The sequence below is a fragment of the Chrysochloris asiatica genome, unplaced genomic scaffold (assembly GCF_000296735.1).
Source record: "Chrysochloris asiatica unplaced genomic scaffold, ChrAsi1.0 scaffold00137, whole genome shotgun sequence".
NCBI lineage: Eukaryota > Metazoa > Chordata > Mammalia > Afrosoricida > Chrysochloridae > Chrysochloris > Chrysochloris asiatica.
The window spans coordinates 3,741,320-3,766,753 of record NW_006408655.1 but is presented as its reverse complement, the minus strand read 5'-3'; the positions used below and the strand labels follow the sequence as shown (position 1 = coordinate 3,766,753).

The following is a 25,434-nucleotide window of genomic DNA, read 5'->3' as shown; positions in this document are numbered from 1 at the left end:
ATATATATATATATATACACAGTAATATAACAGTATAGTTATATTACCTTGGTTTTCTTTGTAAAGTCCCAAAAAACAAAAGTATTAAATACCAGGAATAACCATTGGCTATGGAACAGTTATTGCCTACTTAATGGATTTTTTAATTTTATTTTGGGTAAAGGCAATCCTGGTGTGATGTTGTGGATTAATGCACTGGACTGCAAAGTTGGTTTGAAGTACAAGGTTGGCCATTCAAGCTCACCAGCTGCTCCTTGGAAATCCTATACTGGGTCCCTGTCGATCGGAGCCGACTGGACTGGACAGCATTTCACAACAATAACAACAAAAACAAATTAATGGAGTAATAAAATTTATGATGATTGCCCCCCATTAAAAAGTTAAGGCTTCTCCTTCACTGAGTTTTATTGCCTTGCAAGTTTATCTATACTCACAGGAAAAATAAGATAATAGGAATTGCAGAGCAAAGAGGAGAAAGGCACCAAATTAAACACAACAAAACGATAGAAAAATAAGACCCAGGTTAAAAAATTTAACATATAAGATAAAAATGGGGCAAACATTATTTATGAAAAACAATAGGAAAACATCTTTTACAGTCACCAATTCGCACTTATCTGAGAATTGTCATTTGATGTCTGAGATGTTAATAATTCTAATGGTCACTAAGTGAAATTACACACTATCAAATGAATTTAGGCAACAAATACTTTTAACAAATATTGTTGAAATGCCTGCCATATACCAAACACTATGAAAAATACCAAGGAGGTGGGGTGGGAAGGAAGGGAGTAAATAAAACATGGTCCACACCCTCACAAAGCTTGTCATTTACTTGGGGAAATAGTTATGAATCAAATAATAATATAAATAGACGGTAGGTGAAAACTTACGTACTCCCCCAAACTCTTTCAATTGTAAGTAACATAATCCAACCAAGTCAAATTTGGAATTTTCAAGCTTCTGGTATTGAAAAGATGAGGATTGCTTATAATCGCTTTAGCTTTATATTCTCTTATTGTAGCAAACACAGAAATAAATAGATCTTCTCTCTTTTAGAATATGTATATAATATCTAGGGAGGTCTAGATAAAGAGGTATTAGGCATGGTTACATTTGGGACACACACTAAACCATCTGGGGAAGTCTGATACTATGGTAAGAGTCCCAGGAGAATAGAATAGAATCAGAGAGAGATCGTTCCTAAATGGAGGGTAATGTTACCAGAAAAATGGAGTAAGACACGCTGAGTAGATAAAGATACCAGATGTTCACTCACAAAATTAGTATGAAATTATAGAAAGAACTATGGAATGTGCTTTCTTTCATGAAACAAGGGCTATAAAGCCAAGCACAAGAAAACATATTCTAAGGACAACTACTACAAATTGTTGAATATCTGAAGGATGCTGCCCAAAACGGATGCAAATTTTACAAAGTGAATCACAGGTAAAACCTTGAAAAGGTCTTACTACTGGATGCAGTATTAAGAAATCTTTTTTATTATTTTATTGAAAAATGTTTAAAAGGCCGCCCTTAATTATCTGGATCTGAAAGTCTTAAGGATCTAATCACAAGAGCATTTCTCAATTGCAAACTGAACTTTGACATACCTAGAAAGATGTCTATGTAAATTTCATGGCTCTAGTTCTATTTCTATTTCATTACTGTTCATCCATTATAGTCTTTACAGTTATGGAATTTCATCCAGAGAATCAAATAAAACAACGTTGATTATTTCATCCGACATTCAGGCATTAAGTAGTAGGTTATAAATCACTGCAAAGGAATGAAATCTTATCCTTTGATAGCCTTTGAAATCTCATTCAAATTTTTAAGACAATTTTCTGATAAAATAGCTCAAGTGGCTCTTTCTCTGTTCTTCAAAGCTTAAGTCAATGACTTGATCATTAATAAGCCATCACTTGTGATTTCTCAGTTCTTTACAAATCCATTTCTTATCTAAGCATTTGACACACTCTCTTATTCTGAAGTTGCCCAATCTCTGAACTTTCTATTCATTTTAGCTACCGATATTTAAATTCAAAACATCATATGTTAAGGAAATTATGACATAAAAATACTCCAAAGAAATATAAAATGAAGTATGACCAAAAAACTCTTTTCCTAAGTGGTAAATATGAACAAACATGGCACCATCTTGCAAATGGAATACCAATACAAGATTCCTTCACGTAACAATTTGGTAAGTGCTTGGAGCTAGTGAGCCAATAGCAATCAGTCTGATATGGTCCCTAGCATCTATCAGTTTACACTCACATGCAGACACATGATAAGTAATATGCCGAAGAAGTACAGAGTCTACTTTGGTAAAACTCATGCCTCAGTCTTAGTGGCCTAGCGAGGAACAATTAAAAAAAAAAAAGAAAAAGAAAAAGAAGAAGAAAGAAAGAAAAAAAGATTAAACATGTCAAAAACATATTCTGATCAAATACCACCCATCTGTCAATGTGTTATACTTTGGTGGCATATATGTTGCTATAATGCTTTAAGTTATGCTACTGGCATTTCAAAGTATAGCACGATTACCCATGGCAGACAGGCATCAGCAAAACGGGCAGACCGAGACAGACTAAGAATAAAATCCTGGCAATCTGCTTCAAAATATTAGCCAATAAAAGCCCTCTGGATCATAACAGACTCTTGTCTAACACAGCGTTGGAACATGAGCTCCCTAGTTTATAAGGTGCTCAAAATACACAGTAACCACAATTGTGGCCTCAAGAATGCCAAGGATTGTGAAGGTTGCACAGGTAGGACAAGGCAATGTTTTTCTCTTTTGTGCCTGGGGTTACCATGAATTGTAGCTAACTTAAAGGCAACTAACAAAAAGAATTAAAATCACAGATGAAAAGGACAAATAACCAGCTAAGATGAAAGGGAGAAAAGGGTGCTCCAATCAGTGAGATATGCAAAGTTGCAGAGGACAGAGACCAGAAGGCTGGGAGTAGAAGGAGGAAGCACTGCAATTGAAGACAAAGAGGTAAACCATGACGTTCATTGTGAGATCAATGCAACAGCGCAGAAGTGTTTTCAACCAAGGACTGACATAGCCAGATTTGCACTTTAGCATGATTTTTCTGGCTAAGAAATGATGAATGAATTCCAGTAGAATGATCTGGAAGGCAAAGTGGGAAGCCACTGAAGTAAACTCGGCTAAGAAAGATGGTGGCATTCCAGAGTAAGGATGACAAAACTGGGGATGGATAACAGCAGTCTGAAGTGAAACACCAGTGCTGAGTCTAAGAAATCAACTCCTGATTGGCTGTACTTATTTTATAAACCTCTGCTAAAAACAGTGTGTCAAAACAGAGATTGCACAAATCTGGCTTCCTGTATGCAGATGTTTTGCAATGTCCAGACAATGAGACTGTCATCTGCAGAATGACTTCGAATCATGCTTGTTTTTTAAAATATCTAAAATGAACAACAGATGTTAAAAAAGATAATATGCCTAAATCACAAAGAAATGAAACAAACTGCCCACCTTGTCGTTCTACTCCAGATGTTAAATTACCAAGATTAGTATATATGATCTTGGAGCAACCAAGCATAGACTGTCTTGACTTTGATATAAAGTTAGTATTTTTGAATGAAGCAAAGTGTAAACCTCTAATTTATAAATGCTTATAGGAGTCCTGGTGTGGCACTGTGGGCTAATGTGTCAGACTGCAAAGTTGTTTGAACCACAAGGTCAGTAGTTCAAGTTCACCAGCTGTTCCTTGGAAACCCTATACAGGGTCACTATGGGTTGGAATCAACTCAACGGCACTTAACACCAACATAAGCTAAATAAATCATGAATCTATCATCTTTAGAATGATTATTGTTGTTGTTAAGTGCCATAGAGTTGGTTCCGACCCATAGTGACCTTGTATAGGGTTTCCAAGGAACAGCTGGTGCGTTTAAACTGTAGACCTTGCAGTTCAAAGGGCTTTGCAGTCTGGCACATAAACCCACATCGCCATTATATACAGACTTAATAAAAAGCTATACTGTTTAAGACAATGTGATATTTGTTGTTGTTGTTGAGTGCTATCAAGTCGGGTCTGACTTATAGTGAGCCTGTATAGGGTTTCCAAGGAGTGGCTAGTGAGTTTGAACCTCTGACCTTACAGTTCAAACTGGTCTTATGATCAAGTGCTTATCCTAAAATGTGCCACACACTAGTAGGAATTATCCCAGGAAAGATCTTTCACAATAGAATAGTCACAGACCAAATAACCTATGAATTCTCCCCTAAATATAGGCTGGCAGAACATATGCATCTGAACACGAAGAGACAAGTGCAAGGATACTTACAGGACATATTCAAAACAGCACTGATCATCCAATCAAGGAAGAGTGAACAAATGAATTATTTGAGAACTGATTAGTTTATTAGTACAAATCCACTGTGTGTACTAATGCAAGTACATGTAATCACTAAAAATAAAACAAATAATAATGTGATTTGTTAACAAAATCTTTTAGCAACATATGTGTAATGGTAAATTTAGCACAGTCATCTCAGACAGAAAACATATTTGCCATATATCATGTCAGACAAAAAACTTCCACAAAACACATTTAAAGTGAATAAAGGAAATAAAATATTTTGAAAACTTCTTACATGAAATTTTTAAATCAGATTATGAACCAAAACAAATATGAATAAACATTATGAAAGCTATGTGACATCCAATGATGTTAAACTTGTTGATGTTGTTGTTAAGTGCCATCAAGTCAATTCTGACCCACAGTGACCTTCTATAGGGTTTTCAAGGAGCAGCTGGTGAGCTTGAATCTTACAGTTCAAATGACTTTGCAATTTGACGCATTAGCCCACAGCACCACACCAAGACTCCGATGTTAAACTAGCATAGGGAAATAAAAAATTGTGCAATATCTTTAAAATCTAGCAAGATTGCTTTAAAACTAAAATCTGAAATAGTGGGTTTTTTTTGTTTTTTTGTTTTTCTTTTTCTACCTTATAAGTCACCTTTACTTTCACAGGACACCCAGAGGTTTCAGAGAGGTATTAAAATATTGTTTAAGTTTCATTGTGTAGCCCCAAAAAACTCAAATGACTCTTCCTACTCCCACTCCAAATAAGCAAGAGCCAAAGAACAGGAGTCCCACTTTGGCACTGTGGGTTAATGCGCTGGACTATAAGGTCAGTTTGAAATGTATGCTCGGCAGTTCAAGCTTACCAGCTGCTCCATAGAAACCCTATGTATGGTCTCCATGAGTTGGAAATGAAACGAGGCCATGTCACAACAACAACAACAAAGAACAAGAATGCAAATACACAATATGATATCTCACATTTCAACTTTTGTTTCCTGGAATTAGCAAATCATAAATAATTGCCATGTCAATGCTAAAATTCATTACCAAAAAAACATTACTGGACATCAACTGTTCTGTATTCCAACTGGATTAAAGAACACATTATACTAATCTAAATAAACCTAGTGTACTTACCAAGGACCAGGCATAACTGCAATGGATCAGTTTTAGACTTTTATCAGAAAAACCCCAAGGAATATGTAGAAAATTGACTTTTAAATATTCTTATTTTTATGCAACTTATCCACAGGGCAAAATTCTTCTAATTCCCTCTATATTCTGAAAGCCTTAATGAGCTATATATCTTACCTACACAACAAAACATTGAGCTATATTGTTACTAGAGAAAATTTCCTATTGATGAGTAAAAAGCAATAAGGGGAGAAGAAGGAAGAACTAAAAAATAAGCATTTCAGAAAATGAAAAGGGAAGTTAGTCTGTATCTCTGGCTTTGTGACCCACTTTTGACAAAATCACAGATCACTCTCTTCTTTGATAACTAAAACAGAGACAGTGAGGATGGGCTATTTTAACCTGGAGGGTAAAAGAGCAGTCCGAGGACTTATAACTGTCTGGAGAAAGAAATTAAAAGTCTAGATTTCAAGTAAGGTCACCCCATGCCTGACCCCATGTTCAGATCTGCAATTGCTAAGCCACCCATTACTGTCAGGTCAATTTCTACTCATAATGACCCCGTAGGGAGGGACTGAGTACAACTGTCACATAGAGCTGCCAAGGTTGTAATCTTTATACACGCAGACTGCCACGTCTCTCTCCCACATCTGGTGGATTCGAACCAAAGACATGTGGTTAGCATCTAACCACTGATCCACCAGGAGTCTTAGAAATCTTTTAATACCCTACAGTAATTCTCAAAAAAGATCTCTGACACGTCTTTTTATTCTATTTAAATATACAAATCTGTACTATCTTTCCATATCTCAACACCTAAATTAAAGACAGGAATATAAATACACAAGAGAGAGCAAATACAAAATAGGTTTAATGTCTAGCCAAAACACAATGAAGAAGATTTTAAAATCTTATCTTTTGTTCAGATGTTTTTCTGCTCCTTTGACCAGGTATGTATGTCTGGCACTGTGGGTTAATGAGCTGGACTACAAGTTCAATTTGAACCACAGGGTCGGTAGTTCCAGCTCACAAGCTGCCCCTTGGAAACCCTATATAGGGTCATTATGGGTCAGAACTGACTCAACAGCACTAAACAACAACAATATGACACAATTGATAGTAGATGAAACTGTCATAAGGGCAGCACCACTTGTAGTGGTTATGAGTTGGACTGCTAACCTCAAGGTCAGCAGTTCGAAACTACCAGCCATTCCTCAGAAGAAAGATGAAGCTTTCTGTCCTGTGAAGACTTACAGCCTTGGAAACCCTATACAAGGTCACTATGAGACAGAACCGTCTCCAAAGCATACCACCACTAATTTTCCTCAGTTAGTCAGAATCATTGTGTGGATGATGGGGCAGCGTTAAGCAAGGGGAAGACATCCTGTGAACACTGCAGTCAAGAAGGAAGACCTCTCAGGATGCACAAAGGTAATTAAAGCTTTAGGAAAACTCACTCAGAATAAAAACCAAAGGACTGGGGTTAGTCAGGTTAAGTGAAAATTGGAAGCAACCTATCAACATATTCTCTTACGTATTACAACACTTTCACATTAAGTACTTCTTTTCTACTTCTAAGACAAGGTAAGATTTTAAGTTAAGAAAGCTCACTTTAAGTACAAAAGGTAAATGAAGAAACATAAGGTGAAGACGTAAGTATGCTGGTACACAAAATGTGCACCAGGAGCTTTATATTCTCATTAGAGGTGAGCCACAAATTGTGGTCTGAGCTTTGCAGAAGCCATAACTTTGAAAAGGTAGCATGCTGGTCACCATCCGTAAAGAAAGAAGATAAAAACATATCAGCTCAAAAGAACAACTATATATGTTATTGGGACAAGAGAGCTCTCAACAACTTTCAAAAGTTGTTGGAAGAATTCTATTATCTTTTAATTCCGTTTTTCTACAGACTCTTTGAAGCCCTCTTGTATAGCTGTTTCCATTTCTCCCTCTCACTCTTTGCCTCCCTCACTCCCTCCATCCCTGTCCCCATATCTTTCCTTCTCTCTCCACCTCTTCTTCCTTCCTTTCTTGTGGCTACTCCAGCAGATGCTCTGAATGTTTTGCACACTATCCTCACTCACCTTTGTACAAAAGCTTTAAAATAAGCTTTATGAGACTGTCTTACAGGATCCTTCAATATAGCTTAATGGCTTCAGAGAGAACCAGGATTATTTAATAATGTTAATCTTCACTGAATATAGAATGCCACTACCATCAAATGCATACACACACATATGTCACACACTGTACATTATGGGATTAGATAAAAAACAAATGAGTAAACATTTATTCTGAAACCAGAAGTTTCATGGAAAGATTGGATGTGCTTTTTGAAAGTTTCATCTATTAATAGAAGGATTAAGGTAAACAACGTCCAACAAAAGTATTAAAACAGTTTGGCAGACCTCAGATTTTAAAGTAGTTCTCTGCAAAGTCAATCTCTATTCACGTCCATCTTACTGATGAGAGAAGTCATAAATAAGTCTGAAATGTAAATAATGCTCTCAAAGTGATATCCAAGTCAACAGCGCAGGTTGAGCTACAATTCTACTCAGTTCAATGTAACCCAACAACTATTTATTAAATTACTATAAAGTAGATGCTGCAAAAGATTCAGAAATGAATGGCATCAACAATTTGTAGTCTATGATAATACAGGAAGGGGAGTATGGTGTCTTCATATGCATCTGATAAGCACAGGACTTCGAAATACCAGGTCTGCAGTTTGAACCTGCAAGTCTCTTCTCAAGAGAAAGATGAGGCTTTCTGCTCCTATGAAGATTAGAGCCCGGGAAACTCTATACAGGATTGATATGAGTCGGAACTGACTCCACAGCACTTAACACAACAACATAGTATAGGAAGTTTATACAGAAATGGAAAAATATAAACAAACACAGCTTTACAGTAGCAAGCAAACCAGCACATTCCTTAAAAAAGCCATAGAGAGATCTAAGAGAGCGCATCTTTTGGTGAGGGGTTCAGCTGAGCTAAGAATAAGGAAAAGTGGAAAGGGATAGATGGACATGGAATTAGGAAAGGAAGAGCAGAAGGGATGGTAAATAACATATGCTACAAATTCAGGGAACATCAAGGCCTTCATTTAGTTAGAGTGCAAAGAACATGCAGTGGTGAGAAACCAAAAGCTAACACAACAAAAACCCCAATGCCACTGAGTGCATTCCAATTCACAGTGATCCTAGACTGTACATTTCCCAGCCTATAAATCTTTATGAATGCAGACAGCTTCATCTTTCTCCTGCAGAGCAGCTGATGGGTTTCAACGGGCCTTGAAGTTAAACCTTGAGGTATACAACCCAACATTAGAGTACCATCAGATACCCTCATGGCGGCGAGTTGAGGTAAGGAACTTGACAGCCATAGTGGAAAGATAGTATGTGATGTGGTAGAGAAACATCAGAAAGCAGCCCAGTGGTGTAATGGTTAAGTGCTCAGCTGCTAACAGAAAGACCAGCAGTTCAAACTTCAGCTTAAGAAAGCCTATGAGGGCTCTTGAGCTCTGTCATACAGAGTCAACTCTTCGTCAGAATCGACTCGATGAAACACAACAATAGGAAAAATGGCTAAAGATTTTCAATCTCATGATCACAATTGTTGATAAATTCATTCACCTTTTAAAACATTGTTTTTGCTGGAGAAGGTATCTCTTAGATAAAACTAACGGAAAAGAATACATTTTTTAAATCTCTATGTGAGAGTTGCTGATTAGTGTAGAGAGAAAAAAAAAAAAAACCTGCTTGGAAGAAACTGTTATCTTCTACTAACAAATAGTGTGTTATTGTTGTTGTTGTTGTTGTTATGTGCTGTGGAGTCGGTTCCGACTCATAGCGACCCTGTCCAGGGTTTCCGAGGCTGTAAATGTTTACGGGAGCAGAAAGCCTCATCTTTCTCCCGCGGAACAGCTGGTAGTTTCGAACTGCTGACCCTGAAGTTCATAGCCCGATTCGTAACCACTACGCTACCATACTTAAGTAAAATTTTCCAGCTAAAGAGTTTATTTCTGAAGATTAAACTTAATAAAAGCACTAATTATGACAATTCTAAACCTCTCTGCAGACATCTAGCAACTAAAAATCGTATCTCTGGTATAAATGCTCTACATCACACTATATCGTGGTTCATATTCAACACCCCAGGCTTCAGTAAAGCATAAAGCTTCTTGCAGCTCATATTTCTTAAATGTTTGTATGTAACTAAAAGTCATACACTCATTGACAAAAAATAATCTTTCATTTTTCCCAGTAATTGTATGGGAAATATTCACATGAAATAACCTTCTGTTATAATCCTTTGCTCTAGGTATACATGCAAAGGACTAGAAGCTTTACACTTTTGTAAGTATCAGCAGAGACGCTCTCATAACAAAATGTTACATGCTAGATATTTCAGACTGAGATTTTTAACTCTAATGAAAGCATACACTAACAGAGAAATACCCAGAGAAGGAACAACTAAAGTAAACAAAACTTAGCTGTTAAATAAAGACATGATCTATTTGTATGTAGTCTATATGTCATTGTTGTTAACTGCTGTGGAGTCGATTCTGACCCACAGTGACCCTATATAGGGTTTCCAAGGAGCAGCTGGCGAGCTTGAACCAACAATCTTGCAGTTCAAACAACTTTGCAGTCTGACATATTAGCCCACAGCGCCATACCAGGACCCCTGTTGTTGTTGTTGTTGTTAAGTGCCATCGAGTCGGTTCCGACCCATAGCGACCCTGTACAGGGTTTCCGAGGGTGTAAATCTTTACGGGAGTAGAAAGCCTCATCTTTCTCCCGCGGAGCAGCTGGTAGTTTCGAACCGCTAACCTTAAGGTTCGCAGCCCGATTCGTAACCACTACGCTAAATCAAACTCATTACAGTGGTGTCAGCTCTGACTCCAAAAGACCCAAAAGGTCATCGTAGAACTGTCCCATAATGTAATCTTCCGAGAAGCTGACTGCCACATTTTCTCTCACGGAGCAGCTGTTGTTGTTGTTAAGTGCCGTCAAGTCAATTCTGACCCATAGCAACCCTGTCTGTATAGGGTTTCCAAGGAACGGCTGGTGAGCTAGAACCTCCAACCTTGAGATCCAAACCGACTTGGCAGTCCAGCACATTAACCCACAGCACTACACCAGGACTCCAAGTAATCATGGTATCACCAGAACTCCTTTTTATAATGTTGTTGTTATTAAGTGCCATCAAGTTTGTTCTGACTCATAGTGTGCCTGTATAGGGTTTGTGAAGCCTCCCTGTAGTGATATTGTTGTTGTTATTAAGTGCCATCAAATAGGTTAAACTCAGAGTGACCTTGCACAGGATTTCAATGGAGCACCTGGAGGTTTTGAACTGCTGACCTTGTGGCTAATCCTACAGAGCCACACCAGAAGTCCTATAGTGATATTAGAAAGACTGTGCCCTCAAATCAGTTCAGACCCATAGAGACCCTATATAGGGTTTCCAAGGAGCAGTTGGTGAGCTTGAACTGCCAACCTTGCAGTTCAAACAGCTTTGCAGTCTGGCACATTAACCCACAGCGCCACACCAGGACTCCATTAGAAAGATAGAAAAGTGAAAATTCCCTGAGGTCCTTAATTAGTTTTGGTCTCTATATAGTGGCATTGTGGGATAAGCCCTGGACTGGTAGCCACAAGGTCTGCAGTTCAAATCTTCCAGAAGCTCTTGGAAACTCTATACAGGGTCGCTGTGAGTCAGAACCAATGAGAGTTCACAACATATCATGGTAATTAATTTCTTGTTGCACTGTCAAATTTAACCAAGCCAAAATTTAAGTACATGTTTTAGGCCTTTTTTTTTTTATCATTTACATTTTAGAATTATCCAACACATTAATGTATCTTTAGCCTTAGATATTGTTACTAAACTATTTTATGTTCTTCAAGGTCGGTTTGAACCAAAAACTCACCAGTCGCTCCTCTGAAACCCTATATTGACTCAATGGCACGTAATAACAACCATGCTATACGGGTGAATACATACCAAGCCAGAAATGATTTGAGATTTACAAAAATTATAATTAATCTAAGATTTTCTCTAAATATTGGTACCGAGACAAACTATTTAGTACAGGCAAATGTTTTTCAGATATTCACAGGATGCATTCAATCCCCAAAATAATCTTATTATATGATAATGAGTTTTTAATCATAAAAGGGGTATTTTAAAGCTACGCTTTTGGAATTCTGCAAAACTTGTCAATAATCTCCATTCATGATGCAAAAAAAGATAGTTGCTTTTTTGCCACTGGATTTATTTCACCACAGACAATGTATTTAAAATATATTGCTGTTGTTAGATACTGGGGAGTCAGTTTTAACTTACAGCGACTTGGTGCACAACAGAAGGAAACATTGCCTGGTCTTGCACCATCCTCACAATTGGTATGTCTGAACCCATTATTGCTACCACTCTGTCAATCCATCTCACCAAGGGTCTTCCTCTCTTTCACTGACCCTGCACTTTACCAAGCATGATGTCCTTCTCCAGGGACACGTCCCTCTTAGATAACATGTCCAAAGAACAAGAAAAGAAAAGTCTCACCATCCTTGCTTCTAAGAAGCATTCTGGCTATACATCTTCCAAGACAGATTTGTTTATTCTTATGACAATCCAATATTCTTATCCAACACTGTAACTCAAATGCATTAAATGTTTTCTATGATATTCCTTAGTTGTTAAGTGCCATCGAGTCGTTTTCAAATTATAGTTACCCTGTATAGGGTTTCCGAAGCTGTGAATATTTGTGGGAACAGAAACCTCATCTTTCTTCCACCGATAGGCTGGTGGTCTAGAATGGGTGACCTTGTGATTCGCAGTCCAGTGCTTATCCTACAGAGTCACTGAGCTCCCCTTCAAAGCATTGCTGTTAGTTGTAACTGCCGTGGAGTCAGTTCCGACTCAAAAGCGACCATGTGCGGAGTTTTCAAAGATGGCTGGTGAGTTTGAACCGCCGACCTTGCGGTTCAAACTGATCTTAGGATCCAATGCTTAAAGTGCCTTTGAGTAGGTGCCAACTCACAGCAACCCTGTACAGTAGCGGAACCACCTACCTAGCGGTTTAAACCGACCTTGCAGTCCAGCACATTAATCTGCTACACCACACAAGGATTTAGGTCTTTAAATCTCAGAGAAGCTATACAGGATGTTGGATGTATGACTATGCAGTTAATGTCTATAAAAACTGGAAAGATAATGATTTCTAATTATAAATTCCCAGCCATTTGCAAACATCAAGTTGAAGTATCAAAAAATATTCCACAGGGGAAAGGCAAAATATCATCTCAAAGATTTGGGGAAGAATGGGAAGAAAGTAACAGTTTATCTGCCCTCTGGTGGTAGTGAAATTAACTGCAGCATTTCCTAAAGTAATGCTTAACAAAATGTCCCCATTATGAAATCAGATTTATTCTTATTGGCCAAAATGTCTGTAATAAAAATCCTGATTGCTACATGCCAAATTTCGAGATTGTTGACATTTTAGAAAGTGTCCTGTATTGAACTTTCACATAGACTGTTTACAAAGAAAACTCCTTTTTCTTCAGTTTCACCTTGCTGTATTTTTTTTAATGTTATGCATTGGTTAGCCATTTAATTCCATTATTTTCCCCCATAAACCTATATGTAGACTTATAGCCAGGAAAGATGGGGCTGTGGTTTGTGATTAAGTCTCCAAAACTTTGCCAAGACATTTTAAACTCTTCTTTTTAAATTCATACCTATATATGGGTTTCTCCAGTAGTTTCCATCAGAAATACTGTATTTATTTAAAATACTAGAACATCTATGCTAACTAATTTAGGCATTTATATTTTTAAGGAACTGGACAGTCTTAGAATGAATTTCATTCTCAATATGGGAATCTAAACTGGAGAATAGATAGATTCCTTTCTTGGTAATACAATAAAATTTTTAAAGTTCAGCAAAATACTAAGCATTTGCTGATTTTATTTTTTTATTTATTTTCTGCTGCAAATGTATTATTTATTTCTGTGCAAATGTAGTTTTCAATTAAACAACTCGGGCGCATTTTGGTACACACACCTCTGTAATGTTGGTGATGAAGCCAGTTGCTTTCTTTAAGCAGTTATCGTGGGAATATGGCCATGCAACTTCTGTTGCACCTTTTTACTAGATGTGTTATATCCTGGACTGGAAAAAAATTTTTTTTTTTAACCGATGAAATGTACCCAAGAAATAAACAGAAGTATAAACTACTGGTAAAAAGAATACCTAGCAAGAACGATTGCAAATAAAACAGGTAAAAGAAACGTGTATTTCATTCTCAGCTTTTAAAGTATTGCCCTCTCTCCCGCCCCCTCCACAAACGCACCTCTAGATCAGGACTATGGGACTGCAAAATCAGCATCTGGGATATCTCCATAAGTATCTCAACCAGGGACATACTGCCTGGTAACATTTCATTCAAAGACTTCCTTCAAGATTTACCCTACCTGGAATCTCCAGGTGCCCTTCCTAGCGTTCCAGCAGCGACTCTCAGGGCTGAAGATCGGGGAACTAGGCACAGCTTCATTTGCCATTTTCCTAAGCAGAAAGTTTTCATTTCCTTTCCTTTATCTCTTTGAGTGTTTTTAGGGGTTTTGTTGTTTGATCAGTTTGGTTTGGTGTTGTTTTGTTTTTCTCTTTCTCTCTCTCACTTCACCATCTCTTGAAGTTCACAAATGTCCTCCAAGGTAGAAATAGGCATAAAATAGGAGTAGGCGCCAGGTTCCAAATGGACAGAGTCCTGAGGTAGCTGGCCCTCCATGCTCTACAGCGCCTCTCCCGGCCCTGACCAGGATACAACACCCAGGGCTCTGCCCTCGTCCTGGGGGCGAGGCTCCACACTGAAGGTGCACCAGGCAAAAGCTACAGCCAGAGTAGGACGCGCTGCCACTAGGGCTTGGAGGTGGGGGTGTGGAGACCAGGGCTCCAAGCAAGGGCAATCTCGGGGCACCTGGAGGAATCCCCGGCTCGGCTCGTTCAGGCCTCAGAGGACAATAGAGCAAGGGGTACTCTCCGGAGACGTGCCCGTCCCCATCTCTCCCACCTCCTCCCCTCTTTGCCTAGCTGCACCTACCCGATCTTTCAGGGCCCGCTCACAACTACGCGGCATCCTGAAGAAGGAAGGAGCGATTTCAGGAAATGTTCTGTTAAGGGGAGACCTACTATGCACGGCTGTCACTACATCACCCATCCACAGCCCCCACAATACATGCATCTGCTTAGTTTATCCAAACAGCAGGGAATGGAGGAGGAGTCAGAATACAGCCCAGAGATGGCAATTACTGGGTGAGGTTTCCACAGAGAAGATTACCTCTTACACCAGAGACCTCACTGTGCTCCTTACTAAGAGGCTGTACAACCCCTAGTCGCTCAGGTGAGGCAAGCCCGAAATCCTCATGAAAAACCCCATCCTTTTTCTTGCCAATCCAATTCTCCCTAACCAGGGATTCCAAGTTTACCCGTAAAGCAACTGCAATAACTTTGCCAAGGGCAGATGGAGTGGGATGGGAAAGAGGATGCCAGAGAGGTCTTCAGTTACACACACATAACAAGCAAAAATGTATCTTACCATTTATCTGGTTTCGGGAGGTCTCCCCTTCGGCGAACTGAAACCCGTCCATTAAAAAGTGGCAAAGTAACACAACTCCTGCAGCTGCCAAATCGGCCTTTGGTAACCTCGCCATGCCGCTGACAACACCTCCCTTCTCTTCAACGCCGGTCCTTCCCGGAAGCCGCCTAGTGCTCCTGGGCTCCTGGTGAGTGTAGAGGGAGTGTGGTCTAACGCTGCCCACCGATAGGCAGGACGGAAAGGTCTTTGTAATTTCTCTGGGATCGCACACCCTGAGGCCGGGATGAGGAAAAAGGGAGTAAGATGTAGAGTGCAGCCCTCTCTGGACCTCTGGGTCTCTCTTCGCAACTTGTCAGCCTCGTAGCCTTCACCTCAGGCACAGGACAAAAATTGAGCGAAGAAAAGGCCACTTGCAACCCAGGCTCCCAAACTCTGGATTCCGCACAGGCAGCGCCACCCCTGTGCACGCAGAAGGTGACTTCCGAACCCCTGCTAAGCGCTCCACTGGGTTCAAAACAAATGTAATTCCACAGCCAGTGCCGGGGCCACCACCAAATCCAAGAAAGCAGACGGCTCAGAAGGAACTTTCCCCAGCCTTGGGATGGCCCAGCAGGACGTTTGGGATTGAGAGAAGGGGGTTACAGTGAGCTGGTGAAACCCCTCCGACAAGTTTTTCTTCTTTTCTTCGCCCGATGCTGGGCGCGCGTCCTTTCTCCCAGCCGGAGTGGATTGGCAGCCCCAAAGAGCAGAGCCCTTGGCAGGCTCAGGCGGCAGCAAGTAGTCTGAGGTCCGAAGTCAGAAAAAAAAAAAAAAATGTGTTTAAACAAAAAGAAGAAAACAAAGAAAAGAGGGGTAAAGTCAGGGTGAAATCTGTCCGGAGAGGGTTCCTCCTTGCTCGGGAGGAGGTAGTCCCAAGCCCCAGCTGAGCCCTAGGAGTTTGGTGGCAGAGGAGGTGCCGCTGCCGCGCTCCCCCGCGCTCCCTACTCCACACTTTGGGGAGTGAAAGCAGCTTGCTATTTGCCAGATCTGCTGTGCACCCTCCTCCCTCCTCCTTCTGCCCTCCCCTTGCTCCGCCAAGCTTCTCCCACCTTCCTCCCCCGAAACCAGCAGCCAGAACCGACCTGTCCAATGGCTGCACTTTCCTCCGGGCTGGTTGTGGAGTCGCCCAGAGATTAAGCCGGGGGAGGAAAGCGAGGGGGCGTGAGAGGGCAACTCTAGCCGGCAGCAGGCGGTCCCGAGAGCCGGGAAAGGAGGCGAGGAAGCGGGGCGAGGAGGGGAACGCTGCGCGGCACCTCCAAGCCGCCCAGGCGCCATCCCTGGACCCTGGCTCGTGACCTTCGCGACCCGCGGTGCCTGCACCCACCTGGCCCCAGGGCTGTCTACACGCCCGACTGCGGGGGGACTGAGACCTGGCCCGCTCGGCGTCTTCCCGGGCGATAAAGGGTTAATTAGTCTTCGCCTTTCCCAGGAAGGTTTGTGTGGCAGTCTTTGGTGTGTGAAGAAAGCAAACCAGAGCCTGGTGGGTTACTGACCCTGCAAAGCCCCTAGCGGACCCCAGCCCCGCTAGGCGAGTGGTGTACGGTAGCGCGCGGCAGCGTGGTCCCAGGGACGCCGCTGCCTGCACTACTGCCGCCGCCGCCGCCGCGGCTTTGTAAAGTGTCAGCAGGAACAAAAGAGAGAGTTTAAAGAAACAGGAGCCCATTGAATTCCTACGGGGGGCTTTAGCCTTCGCTGGATCCCTAGTTTGTTTTTGTTTTTAAGCTCCAGGGTCAGCTTCAGCGTTAATTCTTTCCAGCCTTTTCATTAGTTTGCATCTTATTTGCATACAGTTAACCCAATTTCAAAGGGATGAAAACATAGAAAGGAAGGAAAGCACATTGGTTCAAAGTACAAATCCTAGAGCCAGACTGTCTGGGCTGGAATTCCATCTCCCTCACTTAATAGCTATATAAGTTGGAAGAATTTATTCAATCTCTTAGTGACTCAAATCCATCGATCAAATGGGAATAATTATAGTAATGCACTTAAGATTTTGCAGTGAATTCCATGAATTAATATTAGCTACGTAAAGCATTTAGAACCATGACTAGCACGACATAAAATACTTTATTAGTATTCCATGAGAAATTGAGAAAGTGATAAACCAAAAAGCAAGTTTGTCTCAATGTTCTAAATTCAAAAGGTCTTGTTGACTTATTCTAGTCCATTTCGTCTGTTTTGAAGAGTTTATGAATGTCATCAAAAAGCACCCCAATGTATCCCATGCACACACACAAAACCCACCTGGAAATGGATATAGATAATCAAACTACTCTGCAAATTTTATGCCAAATAAATAAATGGTTCTCAAGGTTCGAAACTACCAGCTGCTCCGCGGGAGAAAGATGAGGCTTTCTACTCCCGTAAAGATTTACACCCTCGGAAACCCTGTACAGGGTCGCTATGGGTCGGACCCGACTCGACGGCATTTAACAACAACAACAATGCTTATTTACCTGGTGATGAAATGACAACTTGGTACTGTAACCTGTTTTTCTTCATTCAATACTAAACTTTCTCTTTATTTCATAAAAAATACATCAATTCATAAACATGCTGTGCATACATACACACTTTATTATGACAAAACCGTAACTCTCTGCTGAGCTTTCTTTCCCTGGCTCATCTCTTCCTCCCAAATAAAAACTGGTTCTTTTATTTCTACTCAACCAGGAATGTACTTTTTTGATTTAATGCTACATCTGATTTTTAGTGCCTGAGACATTTATAAGTTTAACATTAATTTTGGAAACTGTCTTCTAATCAAAACCTGATTGTAGTTTAATTGATGATAGTGTTTTGTCTGCATTCCTAGTAAAGTCACTATTTAATGGTGCCCGTGGAAAGCTTTCTAAAATTTTCAGGGCGACTCTAGTTCCCATTATAAGCAAAAATTACAGGGAAAAATATCAAATAATGCAGAGAGTAAACAAAATGGAGAGAACATACAGAGGCTCTCTATCAAAAAGAATTGGCTGATATTCAAGCATTTCAAGAGGTACCATATAATCATGAAATAATGATACTGAAGGAAGACCTCCAAGCTGCACTGAAGGCATTGACAAAAATCAAGCATCCAGAAACACACTGAAATGTTTCAACAAACTGATGTAATGTTAGAGGTGCTTACTCCTCTATGCCAAGAAATTTGGAAAATCCAGTCTGGCCAACTGATTGGATAAGATCCATATCTGGGCCCATTCCAAAAAAAGGTGACTGAACAGAATACTGAAAACTATAGAATAATATCATTAATATCACATGCAAGCAAAATTTTGCTGAAGATAATTCAAAAAACAGTTGTAGAGTACATCAACAGGGAGTTGACAAAATTCAATCTGGATTCAGAAAAGGTCTTGGAGGGATACCGTTGCTGAGGGCAGATGGATCGTGGCTAAAAGAAGACAATACCAGAAAGATGTTTACTTGTGCTTTATTGTCTATGCAAAGACATTTGACTACATGTATCATAACATGGAGCTCTGGTAGTGTAGTGGTTGAGTTGGGCTGCTAACCTCAAGGTTAGCAGTTCGAAACTACCAGCTGTTCCGTGGGAGAAAGATGAGGCTTTCTTCTCCCGTAAAGATTTACAGCCTTGGAAACCATGTACTAGGTCGTTATGAGTTGGAACGGACTCCATGGTACTTAACAACAACAACAACAACAGCAAATGAGTCAGAACTGACTCCAAGGTACATAACCACCACCACCATCATAAAAAAGGAGTCCTGATGTGACACTGCAGGATAAGCACTAGACTAAAAGATAGGTTTGAATGGTAAGGTCAGCTATTCAAATTCACCAGCCACTCCTCTGAAACCCTATACAGGGTCGCTATGAGTCAAAATTGACTAGATGGCACTTAACAACACCAACAACAATCTTTTTGGAATCAAATGCCCCATCTTCCCTCACAAAGAGGCTTTTGGGCTCAAAGCATTGACCTTTGAACTCCTGGTGTGGCTCTGTAGGATCAGCACTGGACTGGGAACCACAAGGCCAAACTGAATGGTACTTATCAGCAACATTCATAACAGACTATAGATCACGCTATGAAGAATGGATAGTCTAGAGTACTTAATTATGATCATGAGGAACTTATATATAGACTGCCAGGCATTCGATCAAACATATCAAGAGGATACTGAATTGTTTTAAATCAGGAAAGGTGCACACCAGATTTGTATCCTTTCACTATACTTATTCAATCTGTATGCTAAATAAATAATCTGGGAAGATGGATTATATGAAGAAGAATGTGGCCTCAAGATTGGAGGGAGACTCATTAACAACTTGCACTATGCAGATTACACAATCTTGCTTGCTGGATGTGAAGAGGACTTGAAATGCTTACTGATAAAGATTTAAGACTACACCCTTCAGTATGGATAGCACCTCAAGGTAAAGAAAAAGAAGATTCCAACAAGTGGACCAATAATTAGGAACACGATAAATGGAGAAAAGATTGTAGTTGTCAAAGACTTTCTTTTGTTTAGCTCTAATCTATAACAAACACTCATGGAGCAGCAGTCAAGAAATCAAATGCCATGTTACATTTGGGCAAATTTGCAGCAAAAGACATCTTTGAAGTGTTAAAGAGCAAATATGTCACTTGGAAGACAAGTGAGGAATTGATGCATTTGAATTATTGTGTTGGCAAAACATATTGAAAGTACCATGGACTGCCAGAAGAATGAACAAGTCTGGCTGAGAAGATGTACCTTAGAAGTGAAGACAGTGAGATTTTGTCTCTGGTACTTTGACCATGTGGTCAGGAGGGACCAGTCCTTGGAGAAGGATATCATGCTTGGTATAGTGGAAGGTTGTCAAAACAGAAGACCTCCAATGAGATGGATTGGCACAGTGGCAGCAACAATGGGCTGAAATATAACAATTGTGGGGATGGCACAGGATTGGACAGTGTTTTTTTCTGTTGTATATAAGGTTGCTAGGAGTTGGAATGGATGTGAAGGTACCTAAAGCAACAACTGTCATACATAGGGTTTTCAAACGGATGATTTTCCAGGCCTTCTTTCTGATGTCTCTGGATGTACTGGAATCATAAACTTGTCAACCAAGCAAGTTAACCATTTGCAACACATAGAAACTCTCATTTAATATAATGAAAATCCAAATCTTAGCAACTCTATAGGACAAAGCAGAACTGATCAATACAGATTTCAAGTTGGTAATGTTTACGAGAGCAGACTGACACATCTTTCTCCAGAGGAGGCAGGTGAAAACTGTTGCCATTTCAGTTAGCAACCAAACTCTTAACCACGAGGCCTCCTTCCCCCATTTACTTCAGAGATAGGACAAGAGTGCATGATTCTTTTAATCAATGGCGAATTGTACTCAAGGAACAAATGAATCAAGAATGGCAAATGACAGACATTCATATTCTTTGATTATGGTAAGCATGTGGAGTTGATATGACACTTTCTCCTTTAAAATGTATCAAAATCACTCTGAACACAGCTCTGTGAACAGACATTAGCACCAGAAAAAGTGTCTGCAGCAGATTTGAAACTTCCTTGCATTCCCTTATATATGCCAAACTTCAGAGATAATTTTACACATTCAAGTGTAATGGCACTTAAATAAAGGTAATTTTCTAAAAGCATTTCATCCCATATCCAACTGTAACAATGTTGTGTTTCCTAAGACCTGTCCTAAATCAAAATTTGGTTAACAATATGCTCAAGAAAAGACGCATACTCGGCAAAAATGGAGATATAGTATAGATGGCAGTATTTCTTGTAAACAATTCTATTGTTTTTATTTCTGGAAATAGTTTATACCCATTCTAGCAATGTGTATTAAAAAAAAGTTATCTAATTGAGATCAGATCAAGGGAAATTGTTAGTAGTGGGTTGCTTTTATTTGGGCTAATATTATGACCTTTTCCTCTAGGTCTTTGGCATTTCCTCTCTATCCTCACTTGGTAGGGCTAAGGTTTTTGACCTCTGCTACACAATTACAAGACTCATTTGTTCATTTTGGCTGACTTCTTCACTCAGAATCAACCAGTATTTTATAGTACTGTTGATGGATATTTCAGCTTGCCCTTTTATAGCTTTCAGTAGAAATTTTATGAACAGTGTTTTGAATCAAGTAAGCATGTTTTAAAAATTCACCCTATATCTACTACTATTCATTTTGCAGAAACATATTAGGTGCCTCCTATTCGCACAGAACCCCAAACCCAAACCTATATCCCTCAAGTTGATTTTGCATCACAGCGACCCTGTTGAACAGAACGGAACTGCCACCTAGGTTTTCAAAGGCTGTTAGTCTTTAAGGAAGTTGACTGCCTCATCTGTCTCCAAAGGAGCAGCTGGTGGGTAAGAATTGCAGGCTTTTCACTTATCCCACTGTACTACCAGGGCCTTAGGTACTACATTTAGATTAAATTAACAATATAATTATATTGGGAACATTCATTATGAAACAACCTATTGCAATGGAATGACATACGTTGTTTGGCTGTTTTCTTTCTTCTGGCTGCTGGGAGCATTGAGTCAAAAGGCAGCATCACCCTCAGTGTACAGACATGATGGCTTGTACTTCATGCCCTTTCCTCACCTTTCATTCCCCTTGCTGTCCTTCCATTCAATTTCTTCTCTCTCTCATCTATTATATTTATTTATTTTGGCAATATGATTCACACAGTATAAAATTCATTCTTTTGAAGTATACAACATATCCAGTTTTAGTATATTCACAGGGTTGTGAAACCATCACTATTAACAAATTCCAGAATATTTTCATCACCCACCAAAAATCAGAACCCATTTGCAGTTATTTGCCATTCACATAAACCCTGGCAATCACAAATCGACTGTTTCTGCAAGAATTTGCTTATTCTACACATTTCACATAAATGGAATCATACAGTATGTGGTCTTTTGCATCTGACATCTTTCATGTAGCATAATATTTTTAAGGTTTACCCATTTTGTAACATGTATCAGTACGTCATTCCTTTTGTAACTGCCTAATATTCCATTGTTTAGATATAGCTTATTTATTTTATCCAACTAGTTTATGAGCATCTAAATTGTCTGTATTTTTCGGTTACTATGAATGATACTTAGTCACTGAGAATTTAGTCACTGAAAGTCTTGTGAATATCAGTGGAACTCTGTCAGCACTAACATGATGAAAAGCACCAGAATATTGTCAGATATAGTACTGGAAAATGAGTCCCTCAGGTTGGAAGGCACTCAAAACATGACTGGGGAAAAGCTGCCTCCTCAAAGTAGATGTGACTGTGATTACACATATGGAGTAAAGCCCTTTTTTTTTTTTTTTTTGCTGATGGGACACAGCTCAAAATGAAGAGAAACAGCTGTAAAAATCTGCAGAGAATGGAATGGATGAAATATGAATCTAGCACAATTTGAAACTATCAAAATAAAATAGAACATATACACATATACTCACTAATAGGCATTAGTGAGCTGAAATGGACTGGTATTGGTCACTTTGGATCTGACAATCCCATGGTTTACTATGCTGGGAATGATAAATTGAAGACGAATGTTGTCACATTCATCAACAAAAAGAACATATCAAGATCAATGCTGTCTGTGATAGGATAATATCCATATACCTACAAGGAAAATCAGTTAATACCACTATTATTCAAATTTATGCACCAACCACTAAAGCCAGTGATGATGAAATTGAAGAATGCTATCTACTTCCTCAGTCTGAAATTGATCAAACATGCAATCAAAATGTGTTGATAATTACTGGCAATTGGAATGCAAAAGTTGGAAACAAAGAGGAAGGATCAGCAGTGGGAAAATATGGTGATAACCAATGACTTAATCATTGCAAATACCTTTTAAAACAACATAAAGGACAACTATATACATGGAACTCACTAGATGGAATACATAGTAATTACAGTGACTACATCTGTGGAAAGAGGCAGTGGAAAAGTTCCATCTCATCAACCAAAACAAGGCCAGGGCCAGACTGTGGGACAGACCATCAATTGCTCATATGCAAATTCAGGCTGAAGCTGAAGAAAATGAAAACAAGTCCACAAGAGTCAATATATAACCTTGAATGCATCCCACCTGAATTGGAGATCACCTAAAGAGCAGATTTGATGCATTGGACACCAAGGACCAAAGATCAGGGAAGTTGTGGGATAACATCAGGAACATTATGAAGGAAGAGGGGAAAAGGTCATTGAGAAGACAAGAGAGAAGGAAAGGACCAAAGTGAATGTCAGAAAAGACTCTGAACCTTGTTCTCCTGCATAGAGATGCTAAAGCAAATGGAAGAAATCAAGAGATACAAGAGCTTAACAGGAAAGTTCAAAGGTCAGCTCAAGAAGACAAAGTAAAATATTATAATAAAACGTGCAAAGACCTGAAATAAGTAAACCAAAAGGTAGAAAAACATGCTCAGCATTTCTTATGCTGAGGGAACTGAATATCCAATTCAAACCTCAATTTACGGTGTTGAAGGATTCTCTGGGCAAAATTCTGAATGATGCAGAAAGCATCAAAAGAAGATGGAAGGAATACACCGAGTCACTGTACCAAAAAGAAATGGTCAATATTGAACCACTTCAAGTAGTAACATATGATCTAGAGCCAATGATACTGAAGGAAGATGTCGAGGGTCACTGAAGTCATTAGCAAAGAACAAGGCACCAGGAATTGATGGAATACAAATTGAAATCTTTCAACAAAGTGATGTGGCACTGGAGGCACTCATTCATCTATGCCAAGAAATTTGGAAGACAACTACCTGGCCAAAGGACTCAAAGAGATCCGTATTTATGCCCATTTCAAAGAGCTGTGACTCAATGGAATGCAGAAATCATCAGACAGTATCATTGATATCCCATGCAAGTAAAGTTTTACTTAAAGTAATACAGAAATGGCTGTAACCACACATTAACAGAAAACTTCCTGAGGTTCAAGCCAGTTTCAGAAGAGGACGTGGAATGAAGGACATCATTGCTGACATCAGATGGATCTTGGCAGAAAGCAGAGAGCTGAGAATGCCAGAAAGATGTTTACGTGTGTTTTAATGACTACACAAAGTGTGTGGATCATGACAAACTATGGACAACATTGCAAAGTATGAGTATTCTGCTACACTTAATTATGCTCATGATGAAAGAACAAGGAAACCCCTAATGGTTTAAAATGAGAAAAGGTATGCAACAGGTATTGTTTCGTGATACTTATTCAATCTGTATGCTGAACAAACAATCCAAGAAGCTGGATCATATGAAGAAAAACTTGGCATCAGGACTGGAGGAAGACTCATTAACAACCTGTGATATGCAGATGACACAACATAGCTTGCTGAACGTGAAGAGGACTTAAAATACTTACTGATGAAAATCAAAGACCACAGCCTTCAGTACGGGTTGCAACTCAATGTAAAACAACAAAAATTGTTACCTTTGGACCAATAAACAATGTCCATATAAATGTAGAAAAGATTGAGGTTGTCAAAGGCTTCATTTTGCTTGGATCAACCATCAACACTCATTGAAGCAGCAGTCAAGAAATCAAATTATGTATTTCATTGGGCAAATCTGCTGCACATGACCTCTTTAAAGTGTTGAAGAGCAATGATGTCAGTTTGAGGACTAAGGTGTGCCTGATCTAAGCCATGGTATTTTCAATAACCTCATATGCATGCGAAAGTTGGATGGTGAATGAGGAAGACTGTAGAAATATTTGAGTTTTGGTATTGGAGGAGAATATTGAAAGTACCAGGGACTGCCAAAAGGACAAATAGATCTGTGTTGGAAGAAGTACAGCCAGAATGCTCCTTGGAAGCCAGGATGGCCAGACTTCATCTCTAATTGTCACAAGGGACTAGTCACTGGAGAAGGATATCATGTTTGGAAAGGTGGATGGTTGGATAAAAAGAGGAAGACCCCCAGAGGGATGGATTGGCACGGTGGCAGCATCAATGGGTTCAAGTGTAGCAATAATTATGAAGTTAGCCCAAGACTGGGCAGTGTTTTGTTCTGTTGTGCATAGGGTCACTGTGAGTTGGCACTGACTTGATGGGCAACAACAACATGAACGATACTGCTGTAAATATACGTACATGCTTTTCTACCTCCAGTAACTGCCAAAGAGCATTGGAAAGTAGACTGTAATTTATAAAGACTACCACTGAATTTGACAACTTCAAATTTTCCCAGATTCATTCTTCGTACATTCCATGTTCCGATTTTCAATGGATGTTTACAGCTGTTTCTCTTCATTTTGATTTGTGGCCCGTTAGCAAATGAAGGTTCTGTGAGCTTTTCTCTACTT

The 25,434-nt window shown here is 39.6% G+C and overlaps 1 protein-coding gene and 1 pseudogene across 2 annotated transcripts in view; both read right to left on the bottom strand.

Moving 5' to 3' along the window:
- The window catches only part of PLXDC2 (plexin domain containing 2), a 613,486-nt gene extending 598,286 nt beyond the window's left edge, over window positions 1-15,200 (bottom strand). For both annotated transcript variants that reach the window (XM_006869892.1, XM_006869891.1), the window contains exon 1: window positions 15,086-15,200. In XM_006869892.1, coding sequence (XP_006869954.1) covers window positions 15,086-15,200 — 115 coding nt within the window. The remainder of the gene's footprint in view (window positions 1-15,085) is intronic.
- A 1,429-nt stretch (window positions 15,201-16,629) lies between these two features.
- The window catches only part of LOC102831772, a 118,986-nt pseudogene continuing 110,181 nt past the window's right edge, over window positions 16,630-25,434 (bottom strand).